Source organism: Gallus gallus, chromosome 2, assembly GCF_016699485.2.
Source record: "Gallus gallus isolate bGalGal1 chromosome 2, bGalGal1.mat.broiler.GRCg7b, whole genome shotgun sequence".
Lineage (NCBI taxonomy): Eukaryota > Metazoa > Chordata > Aves > Galliformes > Phasianidae > Gallus > Gallus gallus.
Genome location: NC_052533.1, coordinates 129,915,231 through 129,943,204, shown reverse-complemented (window position 1 = coordinate 129,943,204; position 27,974 = coordinate 129,915,231). Strand labels below are relative to the sequence as shown.

Here is a 27,974-nt window from a genome sequence, read left to right as displayed (position 1 = left end):
CTGGGGCTAATTTAATGCATCTTCTAGATCTGATTTTAATCTGAACTGATCTTAATCTGATACAGAGTCTGACTCTAGATACTGACTATTGGGCACTGCAGAGAAAGAAATCTTCAGGAACAGAGATTCCAGGATGATACAGGCTTTGTGTGGGCAGCATCATCAGATACCCTTCTTATCTGTAGTGTAGACATTGCATAAACAGCAATTTTCAAAGACCCCACACTGACAAAATGCAATTCATCTTCCCCAGTGCTACCTCCCACTAAATTTTTAGATTCTACTCCAAAGAGTTAGAATACTGGAGCTTTCTAGTCTAAGCTCACTATGACTACTCATGACTACTTTATCATGTTTTTCAAAAATATTCTCTTTCTCATAGTCTGTCAAAATTGCAAAGAAATCAGATTCTAAATCCCATTTTAAACAATGAGGTCTTCTAAAATATTCATACTTGGATGTGAAACTTCATCCAAAAGGATGAAAATTCACTGTTTCTAGCTTAAAGTTATACCTGATGAACAGTAGGTTGCTAATGTTCATTTTTGTTTTTAGTATTTATATACTTAAATACGGTACAGTTCTTCACATTTGAGTGTATGTGTAGAAATACAGGAACAATTATTCACATGTAGCAAATTAAACTGTGTTTTTGTGGGGTTGCCAAAGTGGTGGTGGCAGTGGAATATTCCAGATTCCTTATTGTAAAAGCCAGTAATGAGAAAAAGGGAAAGAGAAAAAGAATAGTCAAAAGTCCTAACTTTGAAAACAGAGAAGTTGTAAAATGACATGTAGCTCAGTCAATGTGATTAATTTGCTTCACACTTTGTAGAGGTTTTGCCTTTGCTTTCTAAGTCTGGCAACTATTCTGCTGAATCAATCTCACAAACCCAAATTAATAAGGTGGGAATGACAAGTATGGCTTTATAAAGGTTAGCTGTTTGCAATTGAGACAATAAGAGACTGCTCTCTGCTTATAACACAATCAGGCAAAGTTTAACAAGAAAATCTCTTCAGTCAAAAAGCCAAAGATATGTTGTGAACCTGTACATCTTCTACATTCATTCAATTGACTGTTAATTTGGTAATTTTTTACTTTCAGTACTCAGTTTTTCTAGTTAAAAACCTTTGTTCTCAGATGATGATCATTTAGACAGACTGGGAAGCATGAAGAACATCGCAGGGGTGAGCCTTGCAGGCACCTCCTCCCCAGCAGTCATGCCATTTGTTGCCCACATCTCAAGATTCCTGCATGAAACCTCCTCAGTTCATCCACCCCCTAGGAAGAAACCACAGGAGATGGAAATGGGAAGCCAAAACTGATGAACACTGAACAAATTCCTCCTAATTTCTAGAATCTTTAATGGTCCACACTAGCGAGAGAATGGCAGAGACAGCACATAGGATTCCCAAGCACATCCCATTATTTTCTGTGGAGGAAGCATGAGGAGACAAAGACCCACATTTATTTTCCCTTCTTTGAAGATATCTGTTCTACAGCCTGCTGATACCATCAAGGAGTGCAATACACATTAGGAAGTAAGCCCTCAAAAAAGAAATTAAAATACATTTGTTTGCTCTCTACTCTCTAACCTATTTGATACACACTATCATTTTCAAGTTGCTACTCATAATGTTAAAGAAAAAGAATGTTTTTAGAAAGAATAAACTACTGATGAAGTTAAAGAAAAATTAATTTTTGGAAAAGTAAGTTGATTTCTTATTTCACCTTTTAATCTCAATACTGAAGCATTAAAAGAAAGCTTATAAATGATTCCCAGATCATGACAAAAATCATGAGAATTGGTATCATGTTTAATCTTTACTGTTCAATACAGCCACAGAAGAACCAAAGGACAGAACGTAAATTTATTTTCTTTCCAGATCAGTTTTGTCTACTTGCATTTTGTCCTCAGAAAAAATGTACGTGGCCATATAGTAACAGTAGTTCAGATGTGACACAGCAGAAGCAGGGCATTCACCCAAAGCCGACATATTATTAAAAACAATACATTTCTCATCTCCCATTCCATCCTTTTCCATGGATATTTTCAACTTACTTCAAAGTGGGAATTTCTGTCACACTGCCTCAGCTGGAAGTAGATTAGGGGTTTTATGTTCCCCTTCATCCTCAGAAATTTCCTTTTCAACTTTTCTTCCGCAGCAGTTGCAGTGGATAGGTTTAAGATTCTTTTATAACTACAACACACTTGAAAAAAGAACTGTTGGGCAATCAAAAGGTATTCAGCCTGAAGAATCAACAGATGTTCTTAATAAAATATATGATAATTAAGATTCAGGTTTAAGTGCATTCCCACTCAGTTCCTCATCTTGCTGAATACAATGCCATGGATTCAGTGTTTTCCTTGAAAGATTCATTAAAAGAAAGAATATTTGAAGACTACTTGTAAAGATTACTTGAAATTCAACACAAATTTGCAATAATGATTGCTCCAAAGAAAGAAATAAATCATGCACTTTTCTGAATTTCATCCCAAATCAATAGTATTTCCATTGGTAGTCTCTGAAAATACATCAAGCAGTACAGAGAAATAACTGAATCAAATTGTTATGAACTGAGAGTAATGCTCAGTCTTCCACTACTAACATAAGGAATTCAAGAGATGTTGATGTAAAGATTACACAAATAGTTATTTAAACTACTTAGTAATGCTAGTAACAGGAACAGTTCTCTTATTCACCTAAGAAAATGGTATCTTTTATTATACCATTTAAGTTCCCCTGTTTGAATAGCATATACATTCTATTTATAAATTCTATTTATATTCTGGTTTCTCATACTTTACAGTAAGCTTTGTAGCAGCCACAGTAAACTATGGACTCTACTCCTTTAATTCATAGGATCTCTTCTTGCTGAGTATCAAGAACCACTACTGCAAAAAGTACAAGATCTTTTCAGAAGTTTGTAGGCTACATTAGAGGACATGTAGAAAATACATAATGACATCTTCCCTGCAGATGAATAAAGACTGTAAAGACTGTAGAAAGAACTAATATTTAGCAGTCAAATATGACTCTTCAAATAGATTAACTTTACTTTGTCCATGACAGCCAAAAATAATAATTATTAAAAACAAAAACAAAAAAGAAACAGGAGCATATTAAGCTATCATGACAAAATGTATGCCAATATCTGGGAAAGAATGGAAATACAGAGAAACCATTGATATCCAACTGCCTGAGGGGGCTGTGGACTAAGAAGAACGTCACCACAACAATTCCAGCTATTTGATAGGCATCCTTACCTGCAGAAGACAAACAACAAAGCAATCAAGTGGAAATCTGGCAGGAAGAAGTTTGAATCAATGTTCTCTGTAACAGTACATGGCAGTGTGCTTTTTCTGTCAGCTGAGTTGGAAACAGCACAGCTTTGCAGACTGAACGTTGGGTAGGAATAAGCTGGTGTGGCTTATGCTAAAATACATGTATCTTCAATAATTTCCAAGTAACTAATGCATCAAAAAGGCATCTGCAACTTTAAAAGTTATCCTTTCACAAATCACTACTTTTCTACCATGCATAATAAGTTCTATAATAAGCTCTATTTTAATCCTAGAATCTACAGGCACAATCTGTTTTTCTAGCAATGTTTCCTAGGCAAAGGAGCAACGAACAGACATGCTGCATTGCTAGCTTCATATCTGATAATAAGTGACTTCTGAGGCCTGTTCTCTACAGTTAAATACATAGAAAATAACATTCTTGGAGGAAAACATTAAAAGCGAGACGATTCACCTCCCTGCAAAGTAAATCTTCCATCACATTTAAATATTTACCCCTTAGCAGGCTAAACTCCACAAGTCACTATTTTTCTGTCTTTTCATACATTTTAAACCAAAAAAATCTTTTTGACCAATTGGACACAGTTCTGCCAGAATTCCCTCAAGAGGTGGGCTACAATGATTACCTTTATTACAAAAGTATTCCACTTCTTCACAGCTCAGATTTTCAGGCTCAAACTCTGCAGAAAAGCTTTCCTCCAATGGAAAGTCTTCTTTTGAGACAGTATCATTTTCCTCAGACAGGCACTCTTCTTCTTCATCCTCAATGGCATCCTCGAGGGGCCCTTTAAAAAGAATCAGGAACACTGTGGCAAAACCATCTAAAAGGACAACGTGAAACAAAACCTTAGCGAACTTATAACTGGTGGCCTTTATCTAGTTCTTCCTTCCACAGCTGTGTTCAGCATTCATGAGAATTGACCAAATAATAGTTAATGGGAATTGAAATTAGAAGTGACTGTTTTCCTAAGTGAGGACTTCAAATCAGGATATGCAAAGTGTTATTAACAATATGTATTAGTAATGCTCACACATGTCTTTTTTCATTATTCATCAGGCTGCAGTATTAACAGCAGACAGTTTTAACAATGGAAATCAAAGCTGCATTTGTAAAACCATGTAAGCAGTGAAGAGCTTTCTCTTGTTGTTTGTAAGTCATTGTTTTTTGATGCTGAATTACAGTACTTAATAGGCCCCCTTCACAAGCTTCACTTCCAGAGTTAGCAGAACTGACGATAGCAAATTAATACAAAGGTACTGATAGTATCACCTTCAGCTTCCACTGTTTTCCTTCAACAAGCACCTGATGGAGTTTAAAAAGAGTTTCATATTCCCTGTGTACATTCATTTGCAACACTCTGTAACAGACTACCAGTCACTGGGAAGGACTCGGACAAACACTGCATTTCACTTTACAGAAACACCTGGTGTGCTGCACTACACGACAAGGGCGACAGTGGCACACAGCAGTCCCAGGAGCAGAGCGTGAGCCTGAAAGTGACACAGCAGCCCAAGGTCTCGGACTCTGCTAGTTACTGAGACATCCCATTCTTACAGAGCCTCCTAAAGAGCCATGTCTGACAGGTCTGTAACACATAAAGCCCTGGTTGCCAGCTGGAACATATTTGAAAATTAAAATTTCTTCCTTCTTATACACAGTTAACAGTCATTGGTTAATAGTAACTATTTCCTAAAGACATCTCATGTGCAGGTGTAGAATTTACCCAAAGATTTAAGTAGAGATTTGAAATAATTGAACATATTTTAATTTAACTAAGATTTTATTAAATGTCAGTGTGTTTCAAAATCCATCTTAAGACTGGATTTCAAAAGAGGGATTTCATTATACATGGTTGAGGCTTGAAAAAAAATTACTTATTTCCCTCTCCAATGAAAGCACAGCCTCATTTATAATTGACTGTGTATTTCTTCCTTGAAATGAAAGCTAGCTGGCTAATGAAAAAAAATGTAATTTGTATTTATATGATAGTTTTCCGGTATTAAATACACTATTCCTATATAATCTATCATGCTGAGATACAATACATAAATGATTCTGTTGTACTCGATGAAAAAGGGGGGATAAATTTTTAGAAGAAATCAAACATTGACTACACTCTAATTTTATGTAATTTATTAGTAACCAGGGACTACCTACATTTATTAAAACAGCAAAATTCACTTTAGACTGTGTTGTGCAATTCTTGCTTCAGAGGAACATGATGGTTACCTTTTATTGAAATTGATTGAGATTCCCAGCTGAGATCCCATAAATTAATATAGCTTACTACCTTCCATGGAAATATCACTATTTATGCCAGCTGAGAATCTGACCAAATGAACCCACTTACGTGGACTCATATTCACCAGTGTAAGCCATCATTCAACAATATATCTCCTAGAATAAGGGGCTATTATTATGGCTGAAGAAATAAAGATTCTCACCGTCCAAGTATCCATTACTGTTAATTGCTCTTTCTAGCCATGTTGGGAAAAAGTCCGGCACTTGAATATGCACACGGAATGAAGAGTGGCTATCACAGTGTACGAAACTGAGAACAAAGCAGGAATACACGCTGGAAGAGCCATGAGCAACATACTGCACCTAAATATGGGCTGTTTGAGCACCTCACGTGTGTCCAGTTCCATTTCAGAAATGAAAGCATAAGGGTTTCTGAAATAGTTATCAAAAATACCTCCCAGATCTCACGATTTTATTAATATGTGACAATATTGAGCCATTTATTGGCATGTACTCCTGGCAGCATTCTGTAAACTAGAAATGAGAAACACAATGAAACAAACAAACAAATCCTTTTAGGGAAATGGCAATTTCTGCCAGGTATAAAAATGGATAAATGTCATGTTCTGCATCATCTCAAAAGCAGCCATATGCCTTCAAAAATTGTTCACATATTTTTAATCTGAAGAAAAGATATAAGCTTCATTTTTAAGTTTATGAAGCATAACCTTCACATTTCAGTTAAAGCTGACCTCCCCCTAAAAGACTGGTTGCCATTTGACTTTTTCCAATTAGTGTCTTGTAAAAGTCAGAATAAGTATGTGTAAGCAATCTAGTTGGCACACGTGTCAGGCATTCTAGTGTGTTCCCAGATGTTAAACCAGTTTGTTTGTTCAGGTCACTAGGACATAGTCAGCAAGATAACAATCAAGAACTGCACACTGATCAAGACAATGACAGAAGTCCAGTGGGTATGCTTTCATTTGCACCAGCCATGGAAACACAAATCTTAGAATTTCCACTGACATTGTTTCTAAGAAAGCAGAAGGGGAACAAAGTACAAACCAATTCAAAGCTTCGAAAACTGGCTTAGTTTTTTTTTTAAAAACCAATCTCAGACTAAAGAAATTGCTGGCAAACACTCTCATAAGCAAATCCTAGGTATGAATAGGTATGTAACACTTCCGAATTTTAATGTTTTAGCATTTGCAAGCACAAATGTAAATTCTGTCACATCTCACTGAGATCAGATGAATGTATCCACCTATACCAGGTTTTGCACTGCATATGGCAGCCAATGTGCACAAACACTGACGTCTACCTAGTCATGTATGGGCAGGGATCCGACAGAGCTTTCTGTAACAGAAGCTCAGCAGCTGACATCAGATGCTGCATTATGAAAAGCAGCAAGACTTGCTGCAATCAAGGGATCAGTGCAGAAATATTTTTCTAGGTTTCATGTTGCTGCTGCCTTGTCTAACTCCCACACTCTGACTTATTCCTGCCGAGCTGCCTTCTATCTTGTAAGCATTCAAATTCACGCAGCTTGTTCTCAGACCTATAAACTGATGACTTCTATAGAACTAACTAAAGTAAAAGCCATTATTCTACACGAGTAAGATCAGACCACAAGAGTAATAGCAAAATTAAGTACTTCTTTGTTTTTAGTTTCATATAAACTAAAATATTTATCCCCAATTTTTGCAGTTATGATTATCAATCAAACACAAAAGTGGGTTAAAGAAAAGAGTAAAATAAAAAGCCACCTACTAGTCAGTATAAACAGATTAAACTCATCATTCTTGACTACTCCAACTAATTATTTGCACATAAACGGACACTAAATTTGAATAAAAATTAATAGTCAGAATCTCACAATAAACATTTACTGGAACTACATACTTCTGACTAATGCAAACACAAAGTTTGCATGCTTACGTCTGCCTAATTTGGCCGTGTGTTTCAATCAGGATCTGCCTGCTATCAATACATCAAATCAGACAAAGCACCAACTTCTTCTCTGGTTCAAAAACATAAAAGTGAGTTTTCAAAGTTACTAACACTTTTCTCTAGAGGACAACCTATGCAGTGCCTGCTCAACTTCTTCATTGTCGTAAAATATTTAAAAATACAGAGTTATATAGGAAAATAAAAAAGCTTTTAAAAATACCAGCTTCTTTTTCAGCTGTTGCCTCTGATACTGTTGGTTTCTGTCCAGCTGTTATTGTGTTGGTCTACTACCTCCCATATACAGCTTGATCAGTTACTTTAATGCAGTACTTTACCTTCCGTATTTCTTTTAAATTGTTGATTTAATTTAATGCTTTTATATCCATTACTTACACTGACCGCATTATTAAGCACGTATGGCACACATGTACTATATCTGCTTTAATTTAAGCTGGAACATGTTAAAGGTATCATCCCTGTTCTGCTGAAAAATGCTGATTAAGTGTGACACTACAACAAAACACTGCCATGATGACAGAGCAATGCAAATCCAAATAATTCCTGCCACTGAAATACATCTGAGTGTGACAATGATCTGACAGTCAGCAGCTCTAAGATAAAACAGTACAATTTCAAACTGGGATGGTGTAAGAGTTTAGGGGAGCAGTTAATTGCAGAGAAATCATCAAAATGCTTTTCTTCAATTCTCATTTTGATGATTCTTTTCCTGCTAGAAGTTAGGGAAAGAATTTCATGTTATGTAAAGAGAGGTGGATCTGAAATGCTTCAGATTAGCTACGTACATGGTAAACAGTTAAGAATTTCCAAAGGCACTACATAAAAAGCTTAATTTTTAATCCTAGATAGGGCTTCTGAAGGCAAATGAAGTTTCCTCTACTTCATTCGGTATGTCTTCTGAAAACCTGAGAAAACTGTTCCTTTATGAAACAAGTAACCACATGTACTGTACACAACACTGGAGATTCTGAGGGGTTTAGTTGTTCAGTTCTTCCCTTGGTATTTACACTGTTTTATTAGTATTTATTTCTGTGAGAGGATTTTCTTTTTTTTTTTTTTTCTTTTTTCCCCAAATAAAACATATGAACAAGAAGCAGCGGAAAACTCTACAATTAGAGGCAGCAACGAAGGAATGAATGTGGTAGAAATATGTATGGCTTAGTATCACACAGTAGTCTGCTTGAAGAAATCATCACATATAATTTGATACAAATAACAATATCTACTGCAGAGAGGCTGACGAGTGAACTGCATGTGCCTTCATGGAGAAAATTACTTCTGATTGAGGCCACTTGGCAGCGCAGTGTGGGGAAATCTGAACGGCAGCTCCCTAATTTGTAGCAGATTTGCCGACACTCAAGCACATATTTTTTTAGGACTATTAATGTATTAAACACCTACAAAAATCTTTCTTAAATAATCACACAGATGTAAACATATACTTATGAATGCAGAAAGATAGCTAGCTATGTGGCAATCTTTACACAACAGAAAACAGATGCTACCTCAACACTTAGAAGGATGAGCCACATTTAGCAAAAACAAAACAAAACAATACAAAAAACAACATTGTAAGCATTTTAATAACGGGGAAAAATGTGAGAACGGAGCACCAAAAAGGAGTTTACATTCACCTAACAAAAGAACATTTTGCTACAATAATAATTCCCCCGAAGACAAATTTGAGCTTCTGACTGGCTGAGGATGTTAGCAGTGCAGAACTTCAGTTTTATGGCACTCTAACCCTAACAAAATAATTGAAATTCAATAGCACTAAATGAGGGAAGTTTTGTAATCATTTCTCATAGTTGAATTCATCAAAATTCTCTGTAAATGAAACCACTTAAACGCATGCTCAAATTAAGCACATGCTTTCCTATTCAGTGCTTTGTGCTTAAAATGCTTGTACCCTACTGTGGGAAAATTTCATTGGAGTAATTATCTCATGAAAATGTTAAGTGGTTAGCTTCCTTCCCACCTACTAGAATTCTCCTGTGTTCCCAAAGCAGCAACACAAATCAGTGCTCTTAACAAATTAAGAATGCTTCAGAAAGCCTACAATACTTGACAGTGAGTGGCTGGGGAGAGGTTAATGAGGGTAATTAGTAGTAGTAGCATTAAATAATAACAACTCTGATAAATCAGAGAGGCTTGAAATTCACTGGATCGACATCATGCATTTTACATGTTCTGTGCAATCCATCCAGTATTTCCTTGGAAAACATGCTGCCACATGCAGATTATTCTCAGCTTACTGTAACACCCAGGTATGCAGTGCTCTATGACTACAAACAGAGGGCAAAGCTGCAGAAAAATCAATCCATTTGTTTCCTCTTTCTACAAGAACATTTTCTTCCAAATACAAACAGTGACATAAGAAAACGATAAGGTGAACACTTCATATCGATTCATATGCTGAAGACAAGTAAGGATCATTTAAAAAAAAAAAAAATCAGTCAGGAACACTGAGAATAAATAAAGAGGGCTCCATTTATTCCATTTTAAATACGGCAGCAAGACTGACATTTCACAGTTCAGATTTCCATACAGGGCTTCTTAGCTTCATATTCAGGCTTTAGTTAACTCAATAGAGCTGTTTTCTACCACTGTACTTTCAGAACATCCTAGAGACAAGTTTAACAGCAACCTGAACAGCCCCAACAGCAACAGAAACAATCTAACAGCTTCTTCTGAGGAAGAAATTTTAACAAGCCAATATTCAAAATGTCCTCCCAAGCTCCACTCTGGGAAGCTGCCTTTCTCTTGCATTCGACAGAATTCTTTTAGTGTACTGGCTCAGATATTTCAGACCAATGGTGAAAACATGGGCCAATAAAATAAGGGAGAGGAATACATGATGATGCAATCATAACACACTTTCAGTAGGCCTGCCAGATACATACAGTCACTGAGATTTTCAGAAGGAGAAACTACAGTGGGAGGTACAGAGATGAACTGTAGAAATGGATGCACACAATTCTCCAGATAATGTAATAAAAGACAACAAAATGATAATAAAAGTTTCCCTGCTGAACTAGTTGCCCCCTCTCTGCCCCAGCTACGTGACTCCATAATAGTCCTCTCATGGCTTCCAGTTGACGTCATTCTCCATTTTCATTGTAAAAATTACCGCCTCTCCCTTCTTCCCTGTGAGAACTGAAAATATTTTCCTTATGTAATTTCAGGAAAATTGAGAGAAATGGGCCAAGAGAGGTGTCTAAACACACTTCTGTTCAATGTTACATGGCAATACCTCAACTTGACAAAGTGACTGCTGCAGGAATAGTTTAAAATACAAGCATGCTGTTGGCAGTAGGTGACTGAAGAACAAACTGGCAAATCAGTTTAAAAAAAAAATGTAAATATACTTCTTAAGAAAGCAAAAACTTGTCAAACCACTCCTACCTTTACATAAGTGCTTCTCTCTTTACTGAGTTTTCTATTTAACTTAACTAAGTTATGCTGGTAATTCATGTCACATTTTTTGAGCCATTCTCAAGAGAGGCACCACTACCTGTGCACGATGAACCTCTCCAGTCTGTTATGTAAATTGGCTGAACTTCAAAAGTTTTCTCCAGATTGGAAGATTGCACCGATTTGTGAGCTGTTCATTACATTTTAATTGTGGCATCCCAGCAGAATGAACCATTTCTCACCTTCAGACTGGTAGAAACTTTATGAGCGTGATTTAACGATGAATTTAATAGAAAAAGGAATGGAAAAGAGCTGCTCTTTGGACAGTATAAATCCACATCGACCTGATGTAATTGAGCTTAACAGCAAGAATAAAGTATATTTCTGTGGTCAAAAAAAAAAAAAAAAAGGAGTTTTTTTTAAATGCGCAAGTTCTTCCTGCAGCCACTCACTTTTAACATAAGTTGCATCAGGGGATCTGGTAAGAAGGAAACATTTTTATTAATTTTCCCCTTATCTATAAGAAGAATGCTGATTTTTTTTTTTTCATTTACGTTCCTTGCCTGCAGGTAGCAGACCAAGAAAATCATATAGTAGAAATTTTTCCTTTTGATTAATTTCTTTCCATGTGTTATGTTATTTCTTATATATAATTGATTTCAGGTTTTGCTCGTAGCTGTACATCTTTTTTATATCTGCACCTACTGCCTTCCTTCAATCAAGAAAGTTGAAGGAAATTACCTGAATTTTGTTAAGTTTATTAAAAAAAGAGCTCTGTGAATATTTAAATTGAGTTTTGAAATGCTAATACAAGAAAGATATTAGAGAATTTTAATAGTAAGTTCAATTTGACCCACAGACTATTGTAGAAAGGGTCAAATTTTATTCAAATTATTTCTTTACAGCAAAAAATATGAACCCTTTGATTTTATAAAAGTAGATTAATATTCTTCACTGCTCGGTCTTTTGGCACTTCAGTGCATGACAGCATTAACTGTGGTTGTGTATAAACTTTTCAAAGACCTTTAAATGTTCCAGTAATTTGGAACTTCACTTTCATTTATGCTCATCTTTTTTTCTCTTAGCATTATCCAAGAGGCCACAACAAAACTGACAAGTGCCTACAGTCAGTTTGCTCTTTAGAGCTACACAAGAACATTTCCAATCAATAAAAGGGAAAGGCTGAAATAGTGACCATACAAAACAAGTTTACATAGATATCATTTCAAAAAATTGTATGCATGTGCACTGTGAATGCCAACATTTCAGCTGCATAGGAAAAAAACCCCTTGTGCATGGAAAATACACTATAAGATTTTTGTGATTAAATGACAGGCCTGAGTTTCCAAGCTTGGGCTCATGCTGAAACACAGACATTTACTGTCGAGAGTTGTTTGTTTTTTTTCCTTGTTGTTCCTGGATTTTTTTGCAAGCTTTGTTTGGTTCATAGGGGCCAGGAAAGAGAGACTCATCCTGGAGACTAACTCTGAAGGTTTATCAATTTACATCAAAATAGGCAGAGAGGGAATATGAAGAAACAGTAAGTGGTGCGTACTGTTGTTAGACAAAATGTAATACAGGCAGAGCTAACCATATGATCACACTAATTTACCGAATGAAGAGTATTATGTTTTGCCAAAGAACTGAAATTGTTTTGCAATAGGAGTGTTATGAAAGACACTTACGGAACCTTCCCCTCTTCAAACCTTCCCACTTGCAGGCATCAAAATGTTGCCTTACTGTAGAACAATCAGGGTTGGGATTTTTTCAAGTATGTTTCTATATGTCATATGAAATACATTTTTGTTCAAAATTAAATGCAGACAGTGACAGCATAGAAGACTTAATATTTGTAGTTTCATTCTGGAACTTCAACTGCTAGGAATAATGGCTAGTGGAATTTGTAATAGCAGCTTCACATGGGCAATGAGACCTCAAAGCTGGTAGCAGCAAGGGTGCTGACCCCATGTAACTATACTGAAAGAAAATCTGCAAAGTGTGTTTCAGTAAAGAATGAAATGGAAGGCTATTTGGGTCTTCTAGAATTAGCAACAATGCTCTGTCTTTTGAAAAAAAAATACTGACAAATTTTATCTTGGGAAGTTTGGTGGGTTTTTTCATCGTTTTGCTTTTAGTATTAATTATGTATTCACATAATTTCGAAAAGTTACATAAATAATATATTTGGTTTTGCTCTCAGGAAAATTCAGCAACTGAAATATGGAGAAGAAGAGAGAAGGGGAACAGACTTTTGCATCATTAAGTACCATTTGTGCAGTCACTGACTCTGGTTTAGCCACTATTTTCCTTTCTAAATACATAAGTAAAATAGCCAATTAAGTCCAAAGCTGTGTATGTTTCACAGTGCCTAGATATGCAGGTACTGCATCTCTCTGTAAGTGATGAGCCTCTGTCTCACACATTTTTGATAAGCTTTGTGGAGGATTCCCTGCAGACATTCTATGTCTTTGGGAAGCCAGATCTTTGCTTCCAGTGATCCTTCACCTAAGACAGATCAACAGCCCACCTCAGTCCTTTCATGAATTCCATGAGATATTCCTGATAGATTTAACAGAAAATCTTGAGACCTTGGTAACAAGGTAAGAAAGACCTTGTTACACTTGTGCACTTAGGTAAATTCCGTGTCTAATTTTGTTCAATCCATCAAGAGTAAATAAGATAAATTGGCAAGGCCTATCTTAATAGATAAAAAAACTAGTGGTTTTTACCATATTCTGTTAATGTACCTAGCCTTGGATTGTGAGCAGAGTGAGGGCAAGGTGTCAGAGAAACAAATTCAGTAAAGTCAATCCTTGGTAAGAGTTTTGGCTCACAGTGAAACTGAAATGACTTTTCTATACTGCGTTTTCACACAGGTAGCTCAGGTATGCAAGCTACCCAATTTGAAACTCTTCGTCACAGTCAAGGCCTCAACACTGAGTGGTGAGCAATAAAGTGAGAATCAAAGAGCACACACACTCAGTGACTATGAACACAGTAAGTTGTGTAAGCTGTTTATTAAATACTTCTTTCCACCAGTCTTGACTACTATGGCTTTTTCATTTTTATTTATTTTTTAATAAACATTATACTATAATTAGAGAGCAAGAAAACAGAAATATTCACTAAAAACTGGAGAAAAAGTAATTGCAAAATCTTTCCTGTGGAAAAGAGATTGAGGAGCTTGATTCAAACCAGATTTTGAAAACTATTAGCAGTTCTATCAATTACAAAACAGTTACATTCACCACACATTTCATAAAGTACACCCACAAATTGTTGGAGGCCTGTTCCTCTTCCTACTGCCTCATTTTGGTCACTCATTTACTAACTAAATCAGTAGCACTTACTACCTCCAAGATTGACATTGGACACTTCTCTGCAAGTACTCATCATTACAAGCTGGCATCTTGGCCAGACAAGATTTCATGTCCATGTATGCCACAAATCACAGCAGAAGAAATCAGGAGGATCAAGTTTTTAGAGATACCTTGTCCCACACAAAGATACAAAGACAGAAAAGGAAGTCTTCCTTAGAAGAGGAAGGCATTTGGTCTTAGCTGTCTTAGTTCTACCTACAGTTGTATCAGCATCAAAGCGAAGGCTCCGCAACAGATGCTGTTCCATGTATTTCTGGTTGTGTGAAAGGAGGAAGAGAACAACAGAAGTGACAGGATGAGTATACTGACTCAAGACCCTGCTAAAATCTCAGCAACAATGCAGAAGCTGCACAGAATCACAGTGCACCACTTTTCCTGAACAGAACGGTAAACTAAAGCCTGCAAAGCAAACAGGAGGCTGTGCACAAGGTTCTCAGAGATAGATCTCTGATGGCTGTAGATAACCTTCTACATTAGGAGTAATTTTGCAATGGTAGTTTATCAGTAGTTTTCTTAAATGTAACAGAGTGAACAAGGAATTATTCCCTGTTTGCTTACACAGAAATATTCTCCCTGAAGCACTTTTCCATGGATTATGCTGTGTTTTATTGTTTTTAAACCCATCATTTATTTCCGTATGATTTGTATCTGCGAACTTTTACAAAACAATTCTTGAAACTACTAGCAAACTACTCTGAAATACTAGAAATGTAATTTGCCCAGCGATATGTGGCTAACATTAATGCAAATATTATCCAGCTCAAGCCGATTGCTACAGTTAAATAAATATGTATGAAAATAACGTTTAAATTTTCAGTGTTTAAAAAAAAAAGAGAGAAAGACAACATGAGGAAAAAGGTTTATATAAGAAGATGGATTCTTAATTCTGTCTTTCACTAAATTTATGCCTATCCATACTATGGAAATTCAAAAATTTGGTAATTTCTCTATGATTAAAGCCATTTTTTTTACCTATCCAGGGGTAGGAAAAATCTATCAGATATCTAGAACCTTTTTTAAAGAAACAAATGCAACAAAACATATGTTTACATTGTTTTCTATTTCAACATTTTTCATTTCAACAATTTTTCTCATCAATAAAACAGAATTTCTTTCTTTTACATTTTCCCTGTAGATAAAACATATGAAAACAAAAGGTGCAACAGCAAATCCTTCCCTTCAGACATAGTCAATTGTAATATTAGTAAAGCAGCAGAAGCTTCTTTGTGTATCTACTCTGACCGTTGGGATCTTGAGCATGTAACACACTGCCTGTCACTGAGAAAGCCTTCCTTCCTCTCTAGCCTACAAGTCTATGGCAAAGCACCATACCCTGAATAGGGCCAATTTTCCCTTACACATGCCCACACCATCTTTAGATCACAAAGCTTTGCAGAGCAATGAATGACACAGAAGTTCACTCTGTGCCTCCAACTGCAAGAGAGTCAAGGCCCTCATTCCCTGCAGTACTTCTTCGGCCATCTCCTGAGGAGTGAGTGACAGGTGCTGGTATTTGCTAATCATTGTCCTCGCTCACCTGCTAGAGGGAAAAATGTGATGCAAGTAGGAGCACTTTGAAGCCACTAATGATGCTGCTGCAGTGTATTTAATGGCCAGCATGTTCGCTACGATGAAAGAGGAACCTCACATCAGGTACATTAAGGGATCAGAGGAATACATACTGATTACTCACTGCAATTTTACATCCCCAATTTTAAGACAAAATACTCACATTTTTCCCATAAAGCACAGCCAACCTATATTACTATGGAAAATGAAGGGTCTTTTTTTCTTCTGTTTAATATTTTCTATTTTTGTGTGCAGCCAAAGATTATTCCTTGTTTGTCTTTTGCTTATAGGTGCGTTTCCTCAGATGGAAATGTGTCTCTCATCATTTGTACGTCATCATGTAATAAAATCAAAAAGTAGAATAAAAGATCCAGAAATCAGAAAAACCCATAAATCAGCAATGAAGTCATGACTTCCCTCATGGGTCGCCATTTCTCTTCAAATTATTGCTTTTTCCCCAGTCTTTTTCACTAAAAGCAAAACAGAGAACACTGTAGAAAGACCCCCGGAAAGACAGCCCAAATTCAATCTCTAATACATGATCAAACCTAAAGAGCTTGTATGTAGAATTCACTGCCAAATTGGGTTAGACCTCAGTAAAAAAGTAAGCATGCTTAAAATGATCCATAACTCAATGATGTAGTTAAAGAAAAAAACTTAAAAACACAACAGATGATATGTATGTATAAAAAACAGGAAAAAAAAAACCCAAACAAACCATGCTTAAAGTAACCACTAGTTCTGAAGCAACACCAAAGGAAAGTTCAAATGTTGGGAATAAGCTACATCAAATTTGAATCTCTTTGTCTAGCATACAAGGATCTTGTTATTTCAGAAATATAATAATAGTACTTAATAGTATGTAAGAGATACAGAACTCTGTAATTAGTTACTTGTGTTATTAGAACTTTGAATTTGAAATAACTACAGGGGATTCATTCAGTAATTTTAATCCCATAATGGAGTTTATCAATATGAAGAACAAAACTGAAGGGTTTCAAATTAGAACTAAATCTTTAGATCAGACTGTAACAGAAATGAATTGTGCATATTTTTAACAGAAACCAAATAATCTGAGAAAAGTCAGGTGGAATAAAATGCAGAACTTAGCCACGAGCCATAAAACAGACATAAGCAGTGTCCCTCCAGGACAATGCAACCCCAGCCAGAGAGTCCACAGCCCAACAGGAAAGGAATATTAGTGCACAGTTTGTTTTCTGGAAATATTCAGATCTCATTTTGCTGACTAGATTGTCAGTTATGATTAGTTACAATAATTACAGTTGCTGTAGTTTACAACGATGCACCATAAGGATGAAATGTGGTATTTTAGATTTTCAAAGAAAACAGTATTAGAGCATCTACTGTGTTAATTGAAAGTATAATGGGCTACTAAGCAGTACATCATCAGCACTGACATCTTACAACCACCACAAAAAAATGTGACTTTCATCATCACTCATAAGGAAAATGTAATACAATATGTCATACTCCAGGTCTTATACACAGTAGGATTTATTGGAAAATGATATTTATATGTCATTTATACTTATATATATTTACACATATACGTACATAAACCCCAAAAGTACAAAAAGAACAACAAATTACATCACTTAAAGTAAACTGAAAGTGCAAGTTACAGCATATTTGACTTTAATATTCCAGATGAGATTTTTTTTCTTCTTCTTCTTTTTTTTTTTTACCGCTTTGATTTCTTACTTGTAGGAATTGCAAGGTTGAGCAAAGTACATTGCATTTCCCCTAGAGTTGGCATAACCTGCTGGTTTTCTGAGTTAATCACTAATAAATAATTTGAAAACACAAAGTCATTATGTCATTTCCAGACAATGAGCTTTTAAATGGTGCATGTTATGTCCTAGCCCTTTCAGTAAGGAAAAAAAAAAAAAGTTGTGTTTTCTTTTTTTTCCTCCAGAAACCAGATGGCTGGTAAGTGTTATTATGAGGATATGTAAACCTCAAAGCAATGAGCATCAAATCAAAACAAGACTTCATTCACATCACCTCTTATCACTATTGTTGTTTTGCTGAACCAACTTGTGGAATAATACAGCTCCATCAAATTAGGCCACTAGATGCTTTGATGATGATTCAACAATCCAATCTCCACTTCCTTTTTAATAGTGAACAGGAAGACTGAAAATATTTTTCATCTATACTTTCAACCTTCCAAATATCTTGCTCTGCATGCCAAACTTAAATAAAGCAATCTTTTTCCATTGTGTTGTCTTAGTAGACTCACTTGAAAAGTCTACTAGCTCCACTACTGTTAGAATTTTTTTCTTGCAAAAAAATTTCCAGTAAATAATTGACTTCATTAAAGACTCCTGCCTATTTAGGTTATCTTCTGATCCAGAATCACCCTACATGAGCACAGGGGATAGACAGGATGACCTGCAGAGGTCCTTTCCAAACTCAACCATTCTGCAATTCTGTAGTCATATCATGAAATATCGTATGTTTTCTTGTACTATCAAGAGCCAAATATAACAGACTACTCTGTAGTATTCTAGCACTTTCAGCCCAGGCAACAAAGGGAGTTAAAGGTGAAAAAACAAAGTAGAATATTTTTTAATTCCTCCAGAACTGTCAAATCAAGAAAGCATATTCTGGCATGATTTTAATTCCATGCAAGCCGCTAGTAGCACTGAGTCAATACTTCCAACAGATCCACAAATGTAATCAACATTGACTGTGGTTGGACCATGGAAGGTTTGACTGTACTTTAAACAAGCTTCTCACTCCATCTTCCCTTTAGTTTTACACCATAAGAACATTCATTGTTTGCTGGTGATCTACTTTAAGCATGCGAAAATTTCACTGATACTTTTCCTCTGTTCTTTATACATGCACAAGCACATTTCCAGAAAAACAAAGCTCAGTTTACATATATGTTGTAACTTACATTAACTATGAATTAAGGTTCTCATAACCTTTGCTCCTGCACTGTATGACTGCTGAAAGGCAAGGTTGAACTTACTTTTCTAACAACTTAAGTCAATATTCTTACAACACAAAATATAGAACACCACTTAACTTTGAAATTTTAGCATGATATTTAGAGGTACACTATGTTTAGTTCACTAAAGTACAGTGTGGGACTTTGTTTAATGTCACACACTGTATACACAAAAGAAGAATGCTCAAGTTAACTGAATTTGGTACCCCTGAATTCAATCTCAAGGAAGCAAGTTGTATCATGTTAATGTTGAACTGGAAACATAGAACTGATTCCCTGATATTATCTGTTATTCTGTCACACTTTGTCCATTTCAGTTGTAAAGATCAAGAAACTGCTTTCACACAGTTTACTTAAAAATATATATTAGTTAATGTAAAAGAAGCAATTATAACATTAAATAAACTTTTCCTTTTCAGTTTCAATCCATTCCACTTCTTTAAAACTCCTCAAAAAATACTTTTAATATATAAATGCATTTTTAAGATGTTTATACCTCTAAATACTAACAGCTTTTTGTTGGCACCCTGGAAATTATTGCCTTACCAGAAGATTCTTTGAAGGTAATCTTTCTTGAATACTATGGTCTAACATATAGAATTTTCCTTCTCAAATATTACACTCGTCAATACTTTGATCACTCTCCTTTATTTCATACATTTTCTCATACTAAAAGGAGCAGAACTGATCACAGAATAATTTTTTTCATGTAATTTCTGCTTCACTCTGGTTGCAGAAGCAGGAGACAGCAAACACTACATGCAACAGTCACATCACAGAGAGGTCTGGAAAATGAAAGGGGAACCATCACACTTGGAGTAGAACAAGCATCCAGGACTAAAGGAGGTGTTATCCATTACAGTCAAAACAGACAACCAAGTTGTATTATTAAACACTGTTGATTTCAAGACTGCTTTTAGAAGAAAAGAAGGAGTCTAAAATCAAAGTATAAAATGTATTAGAAATATGAATAATAATGATCAGCAATTGTTAATAATACAGAAAGAAACAGTAAAAATGGCTGGTAACTGCTTGTCACAAGTAGTATAATGTAGTTGTCATGCCATACAGTAACAGAAATTCTTTTGGAAATAATTAGATCTTCAAGATGTACATTTTTCTAAAAGAGACATAACTACTAAAAATACAAGTGTGAAACAGAATAGTCTGCAATAATACCAAATGTCACCATCCATTGCAATTTCTTGTTACTTCTGTGCACGAGAATCAAGGAGTGGACCTGTGGTCTTATCTTCACAGCATGTGGCAAAGAAATAGAAAATATTGAAAGATTTGCCTATTAGGAAAACCAGACCATGGAATCAAAGTCAGAAGTAGGTGGTCATGTTTACTGGTTAGTGATTTTGTCATATCTTCCTCTTCCCTCCTGCTCTTCATCTGTCATCATTGTCATTCAACTGCCGTAAAATACATCAGTTCAATATATTTTAGTTATAAGCATTTTGCAGTGGCTTCATATACCATGGCTTTCCAATGATATTACTGTACTAATACTACTAGAGAAACGATTGTTATCATCACCAACATTTAACTGCTAGTTATTTAGCACAACGGCGTTGGATTTTTTTTTTGAGATTTTGCTAGATGCCCCAGAAAAAGGAATGCTCAAAAGAGGATTTTTTTTCTCTTCATCAATATCCAGGCTTGAAACATCCCTAAAGGGTTATTCTTTTGCCAGTTAATGTCTTCAGATGTCCTTCCTGTTTTCTCTGGCAATCAATATCAAATTTCAGGAAAAAGTACATACTACTTGTGACAACATTTGTGCCTTCACCAGCACAGGTAATATCAGATGAAGGAATCTGTTTATTTTATTGACTTAGAAAAGAAAGCAAGAGGGTGAGTGGGAAAGACTGTGAAAAGAAATTTGGATCAGTCTTCAAAAAAATAAGTGTGCTTTTTTCCCTGTCATCAGATCTTCTTGTGGTATTCTCTTCCTCACATACACAACTGCTTTGCAGAATTCCATCGCAAGATTCATAAGCCTTTGAGCCTGCAAACTAAGTACTTTTCAAATCTCATGCACTGTGGGGCATAGTCTTCCAACATCAAATAAAAACATAAAGATGCCACAGCTGATTTAAGACCCAGAGACAAAAACAAGAAGAAGTGAAAGAGCAGATCACTGCTAATCACTGCTGTGAAAAGAGCACTTTGGTCTAGATTGCACATATTCAAGAGACTTTATAACATCAAGAACATCACTGGTTAGAACTAAACACATAGTAGAACAAAATTACTTTTAGAATACGTTGATACAGACAAAATTCTTGAGAGTGAAGATTTTAATTTGAAGACGGACAATAAGAACCTCTCCTTACTAAATAAAAGTGACGTAACAAAAATCAAAGATAAGTAGAAATGAAAAAGTAAAATCAGTGCACACCTACGCTAGTGTTTGTACTTAGTTTAGCACAGACTATGATGGGGATACAGTCTATGATGTGAACAGTCCTTGTGGAACAGCAAAGGAACAGTTGTTTTTTTCCCCACATTGTACATGTTCTTTACAGGATCTTTTGTATTAAAAAAATAAGCAAATTAAATATAAAATATTTCCTATGTCATATAATGATATTTCTTTATTGTTTTTTAATTATATTATTATTTATATTATATGAGGGTTGTTTTATTACTTTATAGTCATAATTAGTGTTACTCAAGAGAAGGGCCTAAGCTGATCTTAAGTACCATACTGAATGTTTACACATTTTCAGTCTCATAAGCTCTCCTTATGAATTGGGAATCATTTAAATAACTCTGGAAATATTAAAGCAAGCTGTAATATACATATAACAGTACTATCACCTCAAATTCATCACAAAGGTGAGATGGAGAATATTCTTTGTTCCCAACAGAAGCATGGCTTTTAGCCAGTAAGTTTTACTGCCGACGGCTCAAAGTAAGGCTTGGATTCTTTGGGACCACGGGATTAAAAAACAAAAACAAAGTAATAAAGATGAATAAAACCCACACCCTCCACGAAGTTCAAGTCCTTCATCATCAAAGGTGGATAAATTGAACCTGATATATATTACTTTACAAACAGCAATTTGGGCACCTGGATGATACAGCAGTTTCCCTAACAGAAATCCACCAGCACAGCTTTAGCCAAATGTCTACTCTTATCCTTTGCTAGCTTTTCTGTTCTGCAACACTACAAGTGCTTATCTTTGGTGGTACACACATACATGATGACAGATCTCATGAAAACTCAACTTAATTTGAGATTTCACAAGGTAAGAAGACGTGTCTTCAATGAAAAAGGTGCAAAATGTACATATTTATTATGTTGATGTATATTCTACTTAATCTATTCATATATGGTCATTACATAACCAACATGCTAACAAATGACAATCGAGATTGTGTAAGAAGCTGAACTCAGACAAGACAGAATGACCATACTGTGCTACAGCATAGCTACTGCAGCTACTTCCAAGGAAGTCTGACTTTCAATATAGTGGTTTTCAGATCCGAACAGATCAGAATAGATTAGAATTCATAATCCATCAAATACAATCATAAACCTTTTCACAAAGGTCTATACATTTCATTCCCATGTTTTTGATTTTTTTTCCTTAAAGTAATTAATATTATTAAGCACAGACTTTTAATAAACTCAGAAGATTCAACTAGTATCTAATTTCTGTTCAAATTACTGTTCAGTGCCAGTCATTCTGAACATAACTCTGTCTTGATTCTCAAATGATATAAAATGCACTTTTCAATCTGTTTTTATAATTAGACTTCACAGGGATAGGACTTTCAATGGGAAACACTAGTCTTTAATTTGTAATCTACAGAAACAATGAAATAGCTATCAAAAAAGATTCATAAGCACAAAATTCAGTACCTGATATTACAGTACTCTCCTACACAACATCTGCAGTTACTACTTACGTAAACAAAACTGTTTTTTTTTATTTTAATTTTATTTTTAAGCACCAACCAAACGTCTATTTTTAAATACTGTGGTTTGAAATTACTTTCCCTAATTTGATTTGCTATAACATAAATCTTCCACTAGGTATTACAGTTTAAAGCCTGTATTCACCCCTGTGAAAAACGTATAGAAATTTCTACCTGTGGACCTGGGTTGGTCGATTCCTAAATATCTAACACAATTTGTTACTTCTTCATCCAAACAGCTGCAGTTTGTAGTTCAAGACTGAAGCTTGTATACACAGTGCAGACATTCATCTAAATTCAAATCTAAGCTGTAAGCCAAGTTTCTGTCTTTCAAGGCTCCATTTCAAAGTATAGGTCTCACTTCTGGGAATCTAACGTGTTATTGCAGTGGTAACTAGTGATGCTAGGATTTCACTTTTAAATAGCATTTTTCCTTATTTGCATTATTACATAATTCTTTGCAGCTGCACTAATTCAGAAATGTATTCCTGTTTTACTACATGAAAACATTACATACATTATTTTTCACTGAAATTCTACCTAATCTTAAATATATATTCTTATGCATTCTGTATTAGCTCTTCATCTGTAGTAGCAGTAAGGAATAAGGTTTCTTATAAAGGAGCACTGGAGGAGTCTATTCTCTGCTATCATATGTATTAATTTTTTTCAAGACTACAGAATTTTAAAGACAATGAAAAGACAAGATGTAAGCTCTCACTGGTATCCCCAGAAAATCACTGGGGATTTATTTATTGTTTATTGCAATGTATTTCAGTGTATGATTTCAGGAGTCAGAACACCTACTCTGAATTCTGAAATGTTGGAATGTTTTACTGAAACACTAAATGTTCATTGAAATACTTCCATCATAATTTCCCTTCCTTGAAATGCAATCATTCCCTACAGTAAGCTAACTAGTCACAGACAGAAGAATACAACATGCTACAGTTTTGAAAAATCAGCTGCAACTTACAGATCAGTTCTACATGACCTTACAGAGCTAAAGGAGAATTCTTGGTGTAGTTTTTAAGTATGATTGATCCAAAGCTCATAGGATTTAATATTAAGGTCTTGAGAGACATAGAAAGGCAGTGTTCTCAGAGCTACTCTTACGCAGAAGAGCTGTGGCTGTGCTCTTTGGATTACTGCAATTCTATCTGTTTATCTTTAAGCACAAGATGGATGTACGATTTGATGACAAGACATTAGAAAGCATCATGAAGACATTACTACTGAGTGTGCTCCAGTGGGTACAACATACACTACTGAGATACTACAAATATGATGTAAGGATAAGATATTGCCAAGAGAAATCACTTACTGAAGGCAGATAAACAAAGCATGAAGTGTAAAACTAGACATAAGACAGTTAGCTCTGTAGAAGAGCAGAAAGTCTAGTGATGTAAAACAATGCCTCAGTTTCAGTGATCACATTACAAGAAAGTAAAAAATGATTCAAGAGTGACCAAATTTTAACCAGGATTGGAAATATCATGGGATACCGGGAGCCTGCATGCTGATCAAGAACAGACAGATTCAGCTAAGTACCACACTCAGGACTCAAAAAATGCGACGTACAGTGTGGGGCATCTGACTTAAGCCTCATGACACCTCCATAGAGCTCAAAGTGTTGTTGTGCTACTTCCCAGGTACCCCTGGCCTTCTCCAACCTAACTTTGATAAATAACTGATCACGGCCTGAAGAAGAAAAGTCTCCCTGCAGACTGGAAGTTGGGAGGGGGACCAAAACATTTGACAGAGGTACTCAGACTAACCCAGCTGAGATGGACACCCACATTTTTAAAACACTGACATATGTACCTGGCATCTGCAGTGAACAGTCTAAATTTTCTTCAGTCTTTACATGGAAGTATCTACTGATAATACTTGCATCACATTGTAAATGCTGCAAATGATTTAAAAAGATTAAAAGAAAAAGAATGAGGTGTCAATCTGTAGAAAACTTGGCAGGCACAGAACATACTGAAAGGCTTCATAGAAGGAACACTTCTGGAGTGATATCTGTGCTTGTAACCTTTCTGTAAACAACTCTTTTGCTAAGTGATGTTTCACTTCAGAAAGAGTTCTTACCACTCACACAGTCACACAGCAAGTTTTGATCAAATAATGCTTTTAAGTACCTTGATGCTGGATGACATATTAGAGAAATCCAAACAATTACTCTTTCCAGCTTCAGCTATAAAGTATTACATAATATGAACAAAGCACACTAAAAGCTATAAATTATCATGAAGTATGAAAAATGGATATTGTTCAACTATATGCTCATTCACCAATCTCAGAAATAGTAAGTAGAATGTATTTATGGCTGAAAGGTATTTCCTGAGGTTTTAAAGTGTCCACTGAATCACATATCTGACCTATCTTGTAAACGCTCATATTTATTGCAATCAGATATAAGTATTTCCAGTGACTTCAGATGCTCTTGGTAGGTTTTTTGTTTACATCACAGTAAGAAAAAATAAGGCTGGTCATCAGGAAAGATACCAACTAATTATAAGATCACATCATAATGCAGCACATATATTCCTAGCTGATTATTCAGCAATCCTGGGATCAGCAAGTTTCACTTCTTCAAAGTGTTGTTCAACAGAGGTTACCTGATGTGAAGATACAATCATTTTACCATTTTTCTTCAGCTAAGAATAAAAGCAGGTTTGTCATAATCACTGTCTCACCATTAATATTAAAGCTCTTCATTATCTCTCCTCACACAACAGAGCAGTCTTCAAATATCCTAGAGAAAATTATAATTCATTCATGAAAGAGAAAAACAGAACAAACATCACGAGAACTGGACAGAGCTTTCAAGACTGGTGTATAAATGGCATTTTGGCTTCTGTGGAAGGACAGGAATCACTACTTCAGACTACAAGCGTTTGTCCCTTGTCTCTACTCAGCTTCACGATTAGACCCACAGCTGCTTGTTAAATTCTAAAAGTGAAGGGCCGTAATCTGCAATAAAGCCTGTCTACAAATGCTGTCAGAAAACGAGTCAGGTACCAGCCCTTCAGGTCATTTGTGTTTGATAGGCAAGCCCTGCAACATCAACCTATGGAAATGTACTAGCTGTCACAAAGTACTTGCTAATCAAATAAGTTACAATTAAGCCAGGAACAGAAGCTGTAACTGCTCCAAATTCCAACCTCTGGACTTTTCCTGAAGCTTTGCTTTAAGAAAAACTGATCAAACTTCCATATTATTGCTACATAAAACTACGGCAACAGATTATCCAGTTTACAGTTACAGTTTATTTCACTGATTTTCATCATAAAGCAGTAATTTTAGTACCTCATAGTCAGATAAGCTGATATTTAACTATTATTCTGTTCTCTGCAGATTAGAATTTTTATCACCAGATAGCAAAATATATAATATACATTAAGGAAAACAGGTTTTGAATTTATTTTTAAAAATAAACAATACTGTATGCCTCAATTCTGAACTTAACAGGCATAGAAATAGTGGGAGAAGACTTCCCTGCCTGTCTGCAAATTTATGTACAGAGCGCAAGGTAGAATTGTCATCCACTGCAAGTCTCATCAAAGACCAGAAAAACATCTCATTAATAAAACATTGTGGTGCCAAAACCTCACTTTTTCGAGTCTTTATCAATAAAAATACTATTTATTGGAGATAATTATCCTCCCCAAAAATGACTGCATGCAAATCTACCCAATTCCCATCTAGGTACATTGTTTCATTCTGCTTTTGTTGTGGCTTTTTTTTGTTTGTTTTGTCTGAAAACTTATAAATCTTCCACACACAGATAAAAACGTAGTAGATGTAACCTATGAGAAGTGTTTGAACTGAGAGTTTAAAACATACATGGAGACCGTAAAGCAATATTCTCTTTACATCTCCTTTAATATTAAAATAAAAATCCAGATTTTCAACTCGAAATACTACAGAATATCCCTGCCTTTAACACAGGGAATTAACTAGTCCATTTCCTTTGGATCATGTGGTTTAGCCTTGCTTTGAAAGAGAATATATGGGTGTTGCTGAGAATCCCAAACAATTACAAGATTCTAGTCACCAAACATATTCTTCCACACAACATTTAAACAACAGTATTTTTCATCTAATAAGTAATCTGCATACAACTTCCAGCCCTAACTTGGTTCTCGGTCCTCCACTTTAAAGATGAAGGTAACTCTCTTCCACAGATGATTCAAAACACCCAGCATCTTTTATCCTAATGGAACTTTTCAACTTTATATAAAACAAAATACACCACAATGTGAAACTGAGAATAAAATATGATTCCTATACAACAGCAGATCCTTCTAACCATAAAATATAGAGAAAGAAAAATTTTGAATGGGAGTGACATGTGAAAGAGAAGGTAGAAACTATTTAGGATTCAGATAAGATCAAAATACTGGAGTTACTTGTTACCTGTCCAATCAAAAAGGTATACTGGCTCACCTTAAAAATGTATTTAATGAAGACCTTAATTCTCCTTTTATAAAAGGTGTGCCATTAACACACAACATACAATAATCTGCAGAATAACTGTCTTACAATACATTTTTGGCTTTAGTCTTTTTGGTTAAATTTCAAATACTCTAAAGAAAGGGTCAAACTAAAGAGTAGAGTCTGTAAAGATAAATTTGTGAAAGCTTTTACAGTCATGCTTGGCTGTTAACAGAAGAAAAGCAAGTGCATTCATAAACAGGTTAGTAAGTTTGGATTTACTGTTGAAAATCAGCTTAGATCACTAGCAATCTGCAAAGATGAAAAATCAAAACCACAACTATTCTAGTAAACACAGACCAGGGAGAAGTGGTCCAAGAACACTAGATCTACAGTCATTGACATTGCTGAACTGCAATTGCACTTCCTGACTGTTTTGATCACTCCAACTAGGTCTCCTTAGGACAAAACTCACTCAACCGGAAGAAACATGGTCTCAAGCTAGTCAGTTCTCTTGGACTTCGGTTCCACAGCTAAGTCCCTGACTTTTAAACCAATTACAGCTAGCTGCTGAGATAGATTTATAAGTCCTAACAAGTGGTGTTAAAGGCATCTGTCAGTGTCTGGACAGAAAGTCAAATTCAAGCACAAAAGATGCAGATCAAAAAGGAAAACCAGGGCAACTGTGGCACTTCCACAGCATTTGGGCTCTCACATTGAAAATCATGACCCTCAACATTTTT

At 35.5% G+C, this 27,974-nt stretch overlaps 1 protein-coding gene across 3 annotated transcripts in view; it reads right to left on the bottom strand.

Moving 5' to 3' along the window:
- ZFPM2 (zinc finger protein, FOG family member 2) overlaps window positions 1-27,974 on the bottom strand; it is a 309,751-nt gene that overhangs the window by 245,949 nt on the left and 35,828 nt on the right. The window contains exon 2 of one of the 3 annotated variants that reach the window (XM_418380.8): window positions 3,929-4,087. The exons of the other annotated variants lie outside the window; for them this stretch is intronic. Within the exon in view, the coding sequence (XP_418380.4) occupies window positions 3,929-4,087 (159 nt within the window). The remainder of the gene's footprint in view (window positions 1-3,928; window positions 4,088-27,974) is intronic. 3 annotated transcript variants of the gene reach the window in all.